This window comes from Ranitomeya imitator, chromosome 9, assembly GCF_032444005.1.
Source record: "Ranitomeya imitator isolate aRanImi1 chromosome 9, aRanImi1.pri, whole genome shotgun sequence".
Classification (NCBI taxonomy): Eukaryota; Metazoa; Chordata; class Amphibia; order Anura; family Dendrobatidae; genus Ranitomeya; species Ranitomeya imitator.
Genome location: NC_091290.1, coordinates 47,458,722 through 47,473,681, shown reverse-complemented (window position 1 = coordinate 47,473,681; position 14,960 = coordinate 47,458,722). Strand labels below are relative to the sequence as shown.

Sequence of the window (14,960 nt, the reverse complement as noted above, 5' to 3'; positions counted from 1 at the left end):
AACAATAGTTATTTTAAAACTACAAAACCGATTAAATTATTCTTTGCCAAATAACCATGTAATGCTACCCCATATCAACCAGCTTTATAGGGAAATTACGAGATCATGAAATCTAATAACTGAACACTTGGAGGAATGCAGATCAAGACTCCCTGTGTTCTCAACAAAGCAGGTTTAATCTCGACGATGGTAAATTTTCCCCCAAAACATCAGTACAAATTATTTCTCTTTAGGCAGCCCGGACAATATCAAACACAGAAACAAGCACTATTAATAATGAATTTGGAGATAGGTCACTAATATGGGGCCAATTCCATTTTTTTATCATTTAAGCCTTAGCCCTAAGCTTTAGTATTTTGCTTTCTTTGACTAATGGACCTTTAAAATTTTCCTTTTTCTTGAATGGTGTTTATAGTTAGTGAAAACATGACTATAGCACTAAAGTGCTATAATAGAAGATGCTGCAAAATACAGGGGAAAGAAAATAGTGGAATACTAAGCGAATGGAATACTCATGACGATCATATGAGGATGGAATATTGAGACCATAAAGGTGCCTGTAAAGGTAACAGCTACGTGAGTGCGGACAAAAATTCATGAGTACAGATGAGCGAACCCAAACTGGAAAGTTCGGGGTTCGTACTGGAAACCAAGTGTCCAGTGCTGAAATCTGAACACTGACTGGGAAGTCCGTATTAAAGTTCGGGAGCCCGAGAAGGGGAGAGAGAGATTTTCCAGCTGCAAAGTTTGGGTTACCATTGAATGCTATGGGGTTCGGGATAAGGTTCAAGTTCGGATATAGTTGTGGTACCCAAACTGAACGTTGAAATAAAGTTCTGTTGAACCCACTGAATCCAAACTTCCCTATCCCTATTCATGAGAAGACTACATGTAATAGATTGTAACACAAGGAACCAGCCACACCTTAATACAAAAATCACCAATATACTGACTCAAACGTAATATTAAATAAATAGGAGAACCTGAGTCTTCATATATTTATTTATTAATATCAAAGACATAATGAAAAGCATAAAGAAAAAGTAAATAAACAATTAAATAAATACAATGTTAATTACATGTTAATTACGTATGGATAAAAATTTAATCTTAAAAGGTGACAATTTTAAGTGGCCGCCAAACTGGACATGCGAAACGTGCGTCGGGGTGAGTCGTCGCCTCCTGGACTGGATTAAATCAGAGATACCGCTATGGTTAATTAACCTTTCACATATTTGCTTTATGCTTTCTTTATTTCTCTGAAACAGCACTACATTGCAGGAAATATACCGTGTCTTTCTAGCTCAGACTAGTCATATGACTTGATTTGTAATATGCTGTTACCCTTATCCCACTATATGTGAGTTGTTAGTACATGATTTTCTTGCGGCTAGAAATTGACAATTTTTACACTGTCCATTTGGATATAACTTCAGTGCTGTATTACACATGTCCAGTTTGGCGGCCACTTAAAATTGTCTCCTTTTAGGATCAAATTTTTATCCATACGAATGTAACATATAATTAACATTGTATTTATTTAATTGTTTATTTACTTTTTCTTTACGCTTTTCATTATGTCTTTGATATTAATAAATAATGGTGTTTTTAATATATGAAGACTCAGGTTCTCCTCTTTATGTAATAGATTGGTCTATGTGCTGTCCATGAGTTCCATAGAGCGCCCATAGACCCATTATAGCAAGTGTCAGTGCGCATGGCTGATTTTCAATGCAGATTGATGGTTTGCGTGGAAAAATTGCTTCATGCGCTACTTTGGTCCATTTGTGCAGACCAGAATATGCAAGCAATGTAAAGGCAGCACAATGGGGATGAGCATTTTTTGTCGCAACTAGCCTGGTTTCCAATGCAGCCATTTGTACCTAACAGCTGACTCACCTGTACAAGCCAGAAGATTTTGTGAAATTAACAGGTAAAGCTCATTTCAATAGTTTGCAATCACATGACCCAGAAATACATCTGAAAACTGAGTCACACATGTACATCTTTGATAGCTTTAAAGAGAATCATTCACCATGAAATCCTGATTCCAGCCATGTGTCACTTACTGGGCTGCTTAGTATAGTTTTTATAAAATCACTGATTTATCAGCAGTACATTATCATTAGAGGATTACTTGACCTGCTGCCAAGTAGTCAAGCATATTCATGAGCTCTGCATAACCCCGCCCCATCACTGATTGGCAGCTTTCTGTGTACACTGCTCATGGGCAGAAAGCTGCCAATCAGTGGTGTGGGCGGGGTTACAGAGCTCCACAGTTGAATAACTGCAGCAGAAAAAACAGGGATTTTATCAACGTGACAGCAAGCAGCCCGGTAAGTGATGCATAGCTGGAATCAGGGTCTTTGCCTCTACATTATGCCGCTCTCAGATTGATTAGCAAAAACCTGGTGACAGATTCCCTTTAGCTAACAAAATTCAACAAACCATGTGTAAAAGTTTCCCCATAAGTTATTATCTTCATAAAATATAAATATAAAATTGATAGCTATGAGATTTGGGAACATTTAGCGCCAATCAAGAAATATAATTGTCATTGTCAGTCTGAGAGATATATGTCGAGCAGGAGCATAAGCCTATGGTCTGCATACTACTCTTTGGGGTCTTAACAGGTTCACAAACAATGAACACACAAATCAGATTTATCAATAGAAAATACAAATACAGGTGTAGCAAATGTTAATTTCACATTAATTTGTTATGCTTCCATAATGCACAAACATTTGCACTTTCCACACCAGGCTATTTCTTCTAAGAAGCACACATTATTTTTTATTTTTATGCCCAAATAACCAAAGGAAGGCTTGTATTTTTGCAAGGCAAGTTTTGTTTTTGGATACCAAAATTAACTTTACCATGTAATGTGCTTAAAGGGAATCTGTAATTTGACAGCAGAATGATGTAGGGACAGAGACCCTGATTCCCGTGATGTGTCACTTGCTGGTTTGCTCGTCGTCATGCTGATACAATCACTATTTTCTCTGCTGAAGATCTAGCAGAGCACCAATGTTGAGCCATGTATAAACCCGCCCACATCGCTGATTGGCAGCTTCCTGTTTACACTGTGCATTGATAGAAAGCTGCTAATCAATGGTAGGAGCGTGGTTGGACCAATGAGCACCAGACATCTAGTCCTGTAGTGATTAACTCCTGCTGATAAAACACTGATGTAATTGAAACAACAGCACACAGCCTAGCAAGTGACACATCCACGGAATCAGGGTATCTGTCCTTTCCTCATGCTCCCCTCAAATTTCATAGCAAAAAACTGCTGACAGATTCCATTTAAAAAGGGGGAAAAAAATCCAAATGAGGTGAATTGTCTAAAAATGCAATTCCACCACTGATTTCTCAATTTAATTTTTCAGCTTTTATTGTATGTTAAGAAAAATGACCTGGCAACATGATTCTCTAGATCAGTACCATTACAGCGATAACAATAGTTTTTTTGGGGGGGGTATTTTCATTCAGTGATTAAAAAATGTACAAATCTTTGTAAAAAATATTGATGTGTCACCATTTTCAGAGGACCGCAACTTTTTAATTTTTATGCCAGTGAATCTTTGTAGGGCTTTTTTTCTTTAAAAAGTGAGTAGTTATTTTTATTGATGACATTATATGATGACTTTTTACACTTTCTAGTGCATTGGTTTAGGGAGAAATTACTAAAAAAAGGCAATTACAGCAGTTAATCTTTTTTTCCTCACATCTTTTTCCATATTGGTTCATTCACCTTACATTGTCATGATCTGACTTTTACAGATGCTGAGATGCCAAATATGTTATTCTTTTATATCTTTATTTGTGGATGGGCAAATGGAGTGTAAGTGAAACTTTTTTTTTTTTTTTACAATATATTTTTTAAGAACTTTTTTTTACTAGATTTGACTTTCCAAATTCTACACTGTTAAATGTATGTGTCACGCGATGACGATTTTCAGTAAGGGAGAGGGGCCTCAAATTGTCGCTGGAACTGGGACCCTAACTATCCCGGTCCTAGGGGTACTCTTGAAGGTAGAGAGGCTCGGGTCTCTGACCTTGCTATGCACCTGTTAACCCCCTAATCAGTCCCCTTCCTAACCCCTGGAGACATGGGACAGAAACGTAAGCTAAACAAGACACAAAGAAAAAAGAAGGATAACAGAAAACTTCTAGCATACAAAAGCACAAACTAACAATAGGGAAGATGATAGAGACAGGGAGGAATAAACTAAATGGGAAAAGGGACCAGGGGATAAACACACACGTACTACAGCAAACTAAACATTACTACTACAATAACTCCACTCCAACCACTTAGCTTTGGCATTCAGTACAGGAAGACAAATCTTTCACCGGCAGGGACTAACCGCCCAGAGCCAGTGCACATAGAGGGAGTAAATGATAACTAGTTGCAGCTGAGAACAACCAGGCCGCATGTTCTCAGACTGCATGGAAAGAGTCCTTAACCCTCTCAGCACCAAAGGAAACCAAATCCGTTTAAAATAGGACATGAATCACACGATCTCTAAAGAAGACGTGTGATTAATTACCCGATTTGACTGTCTAAGTCCAGATCTTCCAGGCGGATTTGACACCCTCGTGACAGTATCACAGATCCCCTTTGTTTTCGTTTTTTGGGGAGTTTTATGTGGCATAACCATGCTTAATACTTTATTGCCAAATTCAAGGTTGGGAAGGTGTTCGGAAACCCTTTGGACTTTACAGATCCTCCAATTTTGTACAAAATACTTGGCATTATCCAACCAACACACTAGAGACATGAAAGATTGAACATTATAGGTGCCAACTCACATGTCCCCATTCAGCTCCAATAAGTTACTCTTCATTTGAACAGTCACATCTTTGATGGTGAAGGTGATCTTGTCTATGAACGGATGATCGTTGACTAAAGATCGGTGAATATGGACCGAGAATTCTTGGTAGGAGTCTCCGCAATGTGAGGCCAAGTTATAGCTGCAGCTGCCAGGAAACTGGTAAAAAAAACCATCAAAGGTCTTGAAATGATAGTTCCCCCAGGTACTGCAGACGTAGTGACCGTGATTACGGATTTGACCTGTTGATAGTCACATGATTTTAGAACTCGTAATAAATTAAGAAAGTCCACTCTCAGTATACATATAACGTTTGGAAGGCAAAATCGTAATAAAAAATAATATACCAAACATACATCTATATAGCAGTGTTGTATATACAGGGGCTCCAAGGAGCGGCCATTCATAGGTATATTAAAGACTGTGAGATACTTGCCTGGTATCACATCAATGGCTCTCGAGAACCCCAAAGAAAGACAAAGCACCCACAAGCCGAGCGTCCAACACTGCATTGTGTATTCTGATGTGAAGCAAGCTAAATGGTATTAGTGATATTCACACCATGGATTTTATAAGATTAGGCAGTGTATGGTGACATCACACTGGGGAGACAGAAAATATAATCTCTGCATTTCAGATAAACATTCCTTTTCTAACATTAAGCCATTCGGGAGGGATTTACAGAAAGATATTCATTTCTTTAACCAAATCACTACTGGACATGTTCCCGAAAGGTCAAGCAGCCCTTTATAATAAGCTCAGTATCATCTATCCCCATTCCACATGATTGCAAATTCTGCGTTCTGCTGAATGTTGCGGAAAACTTTTCAGAATTTGATTTGATGACCATTTGAAAATATAGCCGCATGGCACAAATTGTGGCAAATACCTCTCTCTGCTGCAGATCTAGCAGTTCTCTGAATGCTGAGCTCGGTGTGACCCCGCCCACAACACTGATTGGCAGCTTTCTGTGTACACTGTGCATCGGTAAAAAAATCCACCAATCAGTAGTGGGGCGGAGTTATACAGAGCTCATGAATATGGAGGACTACCTGGCAGCAGGTTTACTAGTCCTCTAGAGATAATCTCCTGCTGATAAAAAACAAAACCAAAAAAGAAACCCAGCACTTGATTCTTCAGTGGAATCAACTTCCCTGTCTCTAAATTATGCTGCTCTTAGATTAGGCGGCAAAAACCTGGCGCAGATTCCATTACGGACGTGGGGAGATCATTATTTTTGGGCTTTCTTTTTTATCTTTCTTTTTGTTGCAAAGTCCTAACGATTTTATTTTTTCATATATAGACACAACCTTTTTTTCATTTGATGAGTTAGTTTCGAATAAAGCAGTTCATTTTACCATACAATGTACAGGAAAATGTGGAAAAATTCCAATTATGGTGATATTGCAGAAAAAGAAAACTACTTTGCCGCTGTTTTTTTGGATTTAGTTTTTACAGCTTTTATTTGTATAGTGTTTATTTTAGTGCGAAAAAAATTCTAAAAAAAAATGCAGCATATAGGGAAATTGTGGTTCTCGTATCAAGGTCAGCCATGGGAGGACCAAGATGGCAGTTACGATGGCTTTCAGCAGGTCCCCAGCTGCAATGACAGCTTATTGGTTCTCCACGATAACTTTACAGGAGGTCAGTTGGAGCCAGTGCGTAGGCATATGGAAGTATGATGTTTAAGAGTGACTGTCATTTTAATTTTATTTCATAAATTAATAGTGCCCATGACTAATCAACTCTGTAATCATGGGTAAAATCTGCATTAAGTGAAGAAAGGTTTTCCCATAATTGATATAGAAGATGATAGTTGGTGTTTATAAAGTTCTATGCAGAGGGGAGGGGAATTAGGGGGAAGAGCTAGCAGCAGACACAGACATTCTGTAGCATTTTTTTCTGAAACAGTTACTTCTCCTTAGAACTTTATGAGCATCAACTCTCATCTACTATCTCAGAAAGGGGAAAATCTGTATTCACTGTAGACAGATTTTACTCATGAATTCAGAATTTTGAGAATGAGAGATCAGTCAAGAAGGAGGAAGAAATAGATTTCTCCAATACGATATATGATAAAGCTTCTTATTTTCACGTGTACTATTGATTTATGAAAAAAATACAACTGCTACTCTTTAACCCCTTAACCCCCGGAGCTTTTTCCGTTTTTGCATTTTCGTTTTTGCTCCCCTCCTTCCCAGTGCCATAACTTTTTTATTTTTCCGTCAATATGGCCATGTGAGGGGCTTGCTTTTTGCAGGACCAGATGTGCTTTTGAATGACACCATTGGTTTTACCATGTCATGTACTGGAAAACGGGGAAAAAAAATTCCAAGTGCGGTGAAATTGCAAAACAAGTGAAATCCCACACTTGTTTTTTGCGCCATTTTCCGATAGCTGTAGTGTCTCCATTTTTCGTGATCTTGGGTTAGGGGAGGGCTTATATTTTGCGTGCCGAGCTGATGTTTTTAATGAGACTATTTTGGTGCAGATACATTCTTTTAATCGACCGTTATTGCATTTTAAGGCAATGTCGTGGCAACCAAAAAAAACATAATTTTGGCATTTTGACTTTTTTTCTCGCTACGCCGTTTAGTGATCAGGTTAATCCTTTTTTTATTGATCCGTCAATTCTGAACACAGCAATACCAAATATATGTATGTTTGATTTTATTTTTATTGTTTTATTTTGAATGGGGCGAAAGGGGGGGTGATTTGAACTTTTATATATTTTTTCTTATATATATATTTTTAAAAACTTTTTTTTTACTTTTGGCATGTTTCAATAGTCTCCATAGGAGACTAGAAGCTGCCATTGCCCGATCGCCTCTGCTACATGTCATGCCGTTCTGTCTGTTTCTGGTTTTCATATTTGTTTCCTTTAACCTTTTACTCTTTTCTCCCTAACTTGAGCTGGGATACTGTTGACTGTTACCTTAATGGAGCCTTCTCAGTTCCCTGCTCTGCTGCACAGTCGTACATGGCTGTTTAGGTATCTGCCCTGCAGCATACCTTCCTCATGTGCGGTCCCTGGTTGCTGCTTTGAAGCTGTCCACAGGTTGTGAGGTCATTTGCATTTGGTGCATGATTTTCCACGTGGTTCAGTGCTTGCAGTCTCAGCCAGGTGCCCTGAGCCTCAGATCCTGCACTGTGTGCTGTAATGGTTTCTGTTTGTGCTTAGGGCATGCGCGGCCACACCTCCCCTGCTTTTATCAGGGTTAGGGTGTGTACTTCAAATGCTGTCCCCAGCTAATTGCTGAGGGGCAGCTCATATATAAAGCTCACCTGCCCTATGAGTGGGGCCGGAGCTACACTCACAAAGCTCTTGAACTTTGCTATGTGTGTTTCTGTTCCTGCACCTCTCCTGTCTATTTTTTGGTACCAAAGTCCTTGCCTTGATTCCTGTTTTGTCCTGTTCTGGCGCCTGTCCTGTACCTGAACCTGTCTGAACTGTGTCTGCTGTGATTATGTTCCTGGAACCCCTCTGCATCTGGAGCCTCACTCCCAGTGACTTTGAGTCTCTTGAAACTGGTGTTTCTGCTGAGCATCTACTACTCTGTGCTCTGACTACCATGCGGTGTTAACACTGTCTGGCTCATGTCCAGTACGGCGGTGTCTGCACCATCACGCTTGAGTTCCTTCCTAGGTCCTATGCCCGGAGCCTGACGACCGCAGTCTGGAACCTGATGACTGCTGTCTGGAGCTTGGAGCCTGATGTCTCTGGTGGTGCCTGTAGGTCGTGTCGGATGTCCGAAACTGAACGACTCCTGTCTGATGTCTGCCTGTGACCCTGGGTCCAGATATCCTGATGTCCTGTCTGTACCCTGATGCCCTGCCTGTGTCCTGATGTCCTGAGGTCTTTCCTGAGTCCAGATGTCCTGATGTCCTGTTTGTATCCTGATGTCTTGCCTGTACCCTGATGTCCTCGTGTACCCTGATGTCCTGCCTGGGTCATGATGTCCCGCCTATCTGTGCCTCGGTGATCCGTTGTTGCCTTGGGGTCCACTGGGTGGTACCCTTCTGAGGTGTGGAATCGGGAGCCTGACATCGTCATGTTTTGTTTATCTATTGTGTGACTTTACTTTAGTAAAATTTACTTTCTTTACCTGAAGTATTGGTGTAATCACGTCCTACGTGTTTTTTTCTTTGTCCACATGCTCAGCTGCCACAGAACCCCGGACGCTGCCCTCCCCTAGTTCGGGTATGCCGGGTCCCCCCCTCTGCGGTTTAAAGGGTCCGTATTTCATCCCGGGGACGCACGCCCCACGCCTTCTGAGGTTGATCGGCTTGGGGCCATCTATGGGCTGGGCCGCATCTGCGGCTGCAGCTGATCGTGACACTACATAGAGGCGATTGCCTCTATGTAGTAGAATTGCTGACTTGCTATGAGCGCTGACCACTGGGTGGCGCTTACAGCAAGCTGGCACTGACAACCATAGAGGTCTCCAGGAGACCTCAGGGGTTAACCGTGGAATGCTATCCATCTTTATCTGCAGCACGCATTTGGACACATACACCCAATTTTCCCGTCTCCCATGACAGCACACCTGAGAGAGGGATCCGCCCAGTCGGGACAGGAAACCTACCGAAACAAAAGGGCGGTACCTCTCCCTCGCTTCAGTTGGGTTTCCTGTCCTGATGGGAACCCTTGTGCTGAATCACAGCGGTACTTTTTTATTTTTTATCGACTGCTTGATTGAAGATCCACTTACCCACTCCCGTCCCGGCACTTGAAGCGCAGGCAGAACGCCTGTGTGTCGGCCTTCGGGTTGCTGGTAGCGCCGTCCCCAGATCCCTTGGGCTCTTGCGCACGCGCGGGCGTCGGTCCAGTGCAGTCCGGATCTCTGGAGCCATTCTGCGGCTGCCACGCCACTCTCTCCCCCTCTGCTGGGCGACTTCCGGTGCGCGGCTGGCGTTCGGCGCAGAGCACGCTGGGAATGAGCGTGCCTGCTTGACGTCAGAGAGGCGCGCCGGATCCAAGATGGCGGCGCCCATGGAGTGAGACGCCGGTGATAATGTAAGCTTTCCGGCGGTGTTTTTTGAGGGGGAGAGGAGCGACAATAGTTACCAGAAGAGGCGGGGAGCGCTGTGGAAAGACCCCTTATTAAGGGGGTGGCTGCACTAGATCGCTGCTCATTTCCATACAGTTTCCAGAGATGGAGGGTATGGAGCAGCAGCAGCAGCAGCAGCTATTACAGCAGCAGCAGCAAGAGCACTTATCAGGCGATACATCTGCTCATCATCATGCGAAAAAGAATAGCCGTTCAAGTGGAAGGAGCAGCAATCGTCCTAGTCGGACATCTCAGGACTCTTCAGCATCCAGGAGGAATGTTCCCCGTGCTCCCCGTCCGCCTCGGAATCCGGTACCCTTTATGGTCATCGGGTGGTGAGTGATCTACGTGAATGTCACCCTGGTGGTAATGGGCTACATTTTCTGTTTGCTTGGCAGGCGCCGAGGAAGGCTAGCTCCAAGACAAAGAATAAAGAATGTGCCCTATGTAAAGTTCCATTGGCAGTTCAGTGGCAGAAAAGTCTTTGTATAGATTGTATTCAAAAAACTATCCAGGAAGAGACCCCTGACTTTGCCTCTAGTCTTAGAGCAATAATCAGAGCCGAAGTACAAGACTCTGTTAAAACAGCCCTTAAAAAAAAGGGTAGTAAACACCCTGAACCAGTTTCGGTTTCTGAAGTGTCTCCTTCTGATGAGGAAGGTCAGGTGGAACAGTTATCTCCCTGCTCCTCTTCTCCTAAGTCCTCTGACTCCTCTTCTGATAGTGATGTGGGAGGCCGTCCGTGCTTTCTTACTGAGAACACGGACAAGCTAGTAAAAGCCGTTAGAGCTTCAATGGGCCTTAAGGATGAGAAAGCGGCCAAGTCCCTGGAGGACATAATGTTTGGTGGTTTAGAGGAAAAGAGGAAACGTACCTTTCCAGTCAATTCTAGAATAAAAGCCCTTATAGAAAAAGAGTGGAAGAAACCAGAAAAATCGGGTAACCTTCCCTCGGCTTCTAAAAGACGTTACCCCTTTGAGGATAAAGATTCAGAGACTTGGGATAAGGTTCCAAAAATCGATGGTGCGGTTGCTAGATCATCTAAAAAGTTATCCCTTCCCTTAGAAGATTCTGGTGTATTAAGGGATCCCTTAGATAAAAAAGCAGATGAGTTCCTAAGACACACCTGGGAGGCAACCGCAGGAGGCTTAAAACCAGCAATCGCAGGAACCTGTGTCTCTCGCTCCCTTATTGTATGGTTACAGCAGATAGAGGAGCAACTGAAGTCGAAAGCCCCGAGAGATGAAATTCTAACAAATGTAACTTTGGCTAAAGGTGCAGCTGCCTTCGTAGCGGATTCCTCAGCAGACTCCGTAAGACTGGCAGCTAGGGCCGCAAGTTTATCTAATGCGGCTAGACGTGCTCTCTGGTTGAAGGGATGCCCGGGGGATTTACCTTCAAAAAATAGACTTTGCTCTATACCATGTGATGGCCATTTTCTCTTCGGTCAAAAGTTGGAAGACATTTTAGAGAAAGCTGGAGATAGAAAAAAGGGATTCCCTCGTTCTCCTGTGGACTTTAGAAGACCTTATTTTCGGAGGGGCAAATTTAGCAGGGGCCGCCCCCCGGGAGATAGAAGGAATTGGGACTCTCGAGACAGAAGGGGGTCTGGATATATGTTTAAAGGTCCCTCAACATCGGCAAAAAAGCCCTCCCAATGACGCCAGGACGGAGGTGGGGGGAAGGCTTTCATCTTTTCTCCCAGCCTGGGTAGACATCTCCCCCAGTCGTTGGGCTCTAAAGGTCATCGAACACGGCTTAAGAATAGATTTTGTTTTTCCACTGCGACAAACTTTTGTTTTAACGCCCCAAAGAAAAACCCCGGAGGAGCAGCTAACCTTGGAGGCAGAGGTACTGGAGCTCGTATCAAAACGGGTTCTAGTGGAGGTCCCGGGGGAAGAGCGGGGAAAAGGTTTTTACTCTCCTCTTTTTCTCATACGAAAACCAGATGGGTCCCTGAGAACTATTATCAATTTAAAGAATCTAAATCGGTCAATAGTAAACTGCTCCTTCAAAATGGAGTCGGTGAATTCGGCTATAAAACTCTTGTTCCCAGGTTGCTTCATGGCGGCCATAGACCTAAAGGACGCCTATTACCACGTCCCAATTCATCAAGACCACCAAAAATTCCTAAGACTGGCGGTTTATATACAAGGTTGTCTCAGGCACTATCAATATGCTGCCCTACCATTCGGCCTATCAATAGCGCCGAGAATTTTTACAAAATTAGTGTCAGAGGTCATGTCCTTCCTCCGCTCCCAGAATGTAGTTATAGTTCCGTATCTGGACGACTTCCTGGTAATAGGGAACTCGTCAACACATTGCCAGACACAAATAGAACAAGTCTTATCAACGCTACAGCGATTGGGGTGGAAAATAAATCTTGCCAAGTCAAGGTTGACGCCGGAGCTTGTGCAATCTTTTCTGGGTTTAGTCCTGGATTCCAGGCGTCAGCTTTGTCTTTTGCCAGAAAACAAACTGGTCAAAATTCAAAATCTTGTAGAGTCAGCGATTCATCACCCCGTAATGACATTGAGAAGGGCAATGTCCCTGTTGGGTTCTCTGACTTCATGTATACCGGCAGTAAGATGGGCACAGTTCCATTTAAGACAATTACAATGGGAGGTCCTGTTAGCGCAGAGGTGGTTAAAAGGGCATTTAGAAGGGAAGCTAAGCCTTTCATTAGAGGTAACAGATTCCCTAAAATGGTGGGTGGTAAGAGACCATTTGATATCAGGGGTCCAGTGGATAACTCCGATATATCAAATCATAACCACAGATGCAAGCGGTTCAGGAAGGGGAGCTCATTTGGGGATTCTCTCAGTTCAGGGATCTTGGTCCCAATCAGAATCACAACAAGCATCAAACCTAAGAGAGTTATGGGCAGTAGAAAAAGCGGTGAAACATTTCCTCCCCATCCTCCAGGGTCATCACACCAGGGTCATGTCAGACAATCGCGCTGTAGTCGCATATATCAACCACCAAGGGGGGACAAGATCCCCTTCCCTGATGAAGTCAGCATCTGTCCTCCTACAACTAGCGGAGCGCCACCTACTATCCCTCTCGGCTCTCCACATAAAGGGAGTCGAGAATACAAAAGCAGACTACCTAAGTTGCACTACACTGAAACAAGGAGAGTGGTCTTTAAATCCCCGAGTGTTTCAACAGATAGTGCAGGCTTGGGGCTTACCTGTGATAGATTTGTTTGCCCCCCTAAACAACAGGAAGGTAGAGAACTTCTGTTCACTAGACCAAAGAGAAAAACCCTTTGCAGTAGATGCCCTCCACATACAATGGAATTTCAGTCTCGCATATGTGTTTCCACCAATAGCGATGATTCCGACGGTAGTAAGAAAAATCAGAATGGAGCAGGCGAGAGTAATTTTGATTGCTCCATTCTGGCCAAAAAGACCTTGGTTCTCCCTTCTGAGACAAATATCAGTGACCGATCCATGGATCCTGCCAGAAATTCTGGACCTGCTTACTCAGGGTCCAATATGCCACTCTCAAGTGAAGGGCTTCCATCTTGCAGCCTGGAATTTGAGAGGGCATTACTGAGTAGGCAAGGGTTTTCACAAGGGCTTGTCTCCACCTTGTTGAAAAGTAGAAAACCAGTTACATCAAGGATATATGGCAGGACATGGAAAAAGTTTCTAGATTTTTCAGGGCAACCTTTGGGGACAAAGCTCCTGTGGGTACCATTTTAGAATTTTTACAGGCGGGATTGCAACTAGGGTTGGCTACTAATACGCTCAAGGTACAAGTGTCGGCATTGGGAGCCTTGTATAACTGTAATCTGGCCTCCAATAGATGGGTGTCCCGCTTTATTAAATCGTGTAGTAGGTCTAGACCAGTGGTAATTCAGAGGGTTCCTCCATGGGATCTGAATCTGGTGTTAGAAGCTCTGACTAGTAATCCGTTTGAACCCTTGCAGGAGTCATCCATAAAAATACTTACGCTTAAGACAGTACTTCTGGTAGCGTTGACATCAGCCCGTAGGCTGAGTGACTTGCAAGCCCTGTCTATCTCCCCTCCTTACACGCAGATATTTGATGACCGAGTAGTGCTCAGACCAGATCCGGCATATCTGCCGAAAGTAGTACTTAAATTCCATAGAAGTCAAGAAATTGTGTTGCCCTCTTTTTGTGATAATCCCAAGAACCCAGGGGAAGAGAAATTTCATACACTTGACGTAAGAAGGGCTATTTTGCAGTATATATCTCTGTCTAGTCAGTGGAGGAAGGATCAATCCCTATTTATAGCTTTCCAGGGTAGCAGGAAGGGATATGGGTTATCCAAGGGTACTATTGCTAGGTGGATTAGGGAGGCCATTTCCTTATCCTATGCTTCTCGTGGTGCCCTGATCCCTGAAGGCATCAAGGCTCACTCCACCAGAGCCGTGGCTACTTCCTGGGCAGAAAAAGCAGAGGTATCGATTGATCAAATCTGTAAGGCCGCTACCTGGTCCTCACCGTCTACCTTCTTTAGACACTACCGGCTAGATCTATCCTCCTCAACTGACCTTACCTTTGGTAGAAGGGTGCTACAAGCGGTGGTCCCTCCCTAGGGTGTTCCTTTCTCCAAAAATCTCTCAGATGTGCTGTCATGGGAGACGGGAAAACACCACGGTTACTTACTGGTAGCCGGTTTTTCCGGAGCCCATGACAGCACCTGTATATTTCCTCCCTTCTTTTGTCACCCTTTGGTGCGCACTTTTAGTTGGGTGTTTTTTGTTATTATTATAATGTGGTGATGGATTACCATGTGTACTAACCAAGGAGGCCTCTCATGCTCTGAAAACCAACTGAAGCGAGGGAGAGGTACCGCCCTTTTGTTTCGGTAGGTTTCCTGTCCCGACTGGGCGGATCCCTCTCTCAGGTGTGCTGTCATGGGCTCCGGAAAAACCGGCTACCAGTAAGTAACCGTGGTGTTTCACCATTATCCTGCAGCAGCTGATCCTTGCTTTTCACATGTGGCTTAGTTGCAACAAAACAATGTAAGCGTATATCACCCCTGTGCGCCCCATATTTTTAACCAGAAAAGACCCTATTTGCGTTTTCTTTTGCTCTTCAGA

General features: G+C 43.3%; 1 protein-coding gene and 1 long non-coding RNA gene across 2 annotated transcripts in view; one reads left to right on the top strand and one right to left on the bottom strand.

Annotated features, from left to right (window-relative positions):
* Nucleotides 1-5,373, bottom strand: part of LOC138649155 (mucin-2-like) — a 134,053-nt gene extending 128,680 nt beyond the window's left edge. The window contains exons 1-2 of the mRNA XM_069739322.1: nucleotides 5,272-5,373; nucleotides 4,816-5,077 (exon numbers count right to left, since the gene is read on the bottom strand). Coding sequence (XP_069595423.1) covers nucleotides 4,816-5,077; nucleotides 5,272-5,347 — 338 coding nt within the window. The 5' untranslated portion in view covers nucleotides 5,348-5,373. The remainder of the gene's footprint in view (nucleotides 1-4,815; nucleotides 5,078-5,271) is intronic.
* Nucleotides 1-14,960, top strand: part of LOC138649157 (uncharacterized) — a 197,375-nt gene that overhangs the window by 158,382 nt on the left and 24,033 nt on the right. The gene's annotated exons all lie outside the window — the stretch shown is intronic.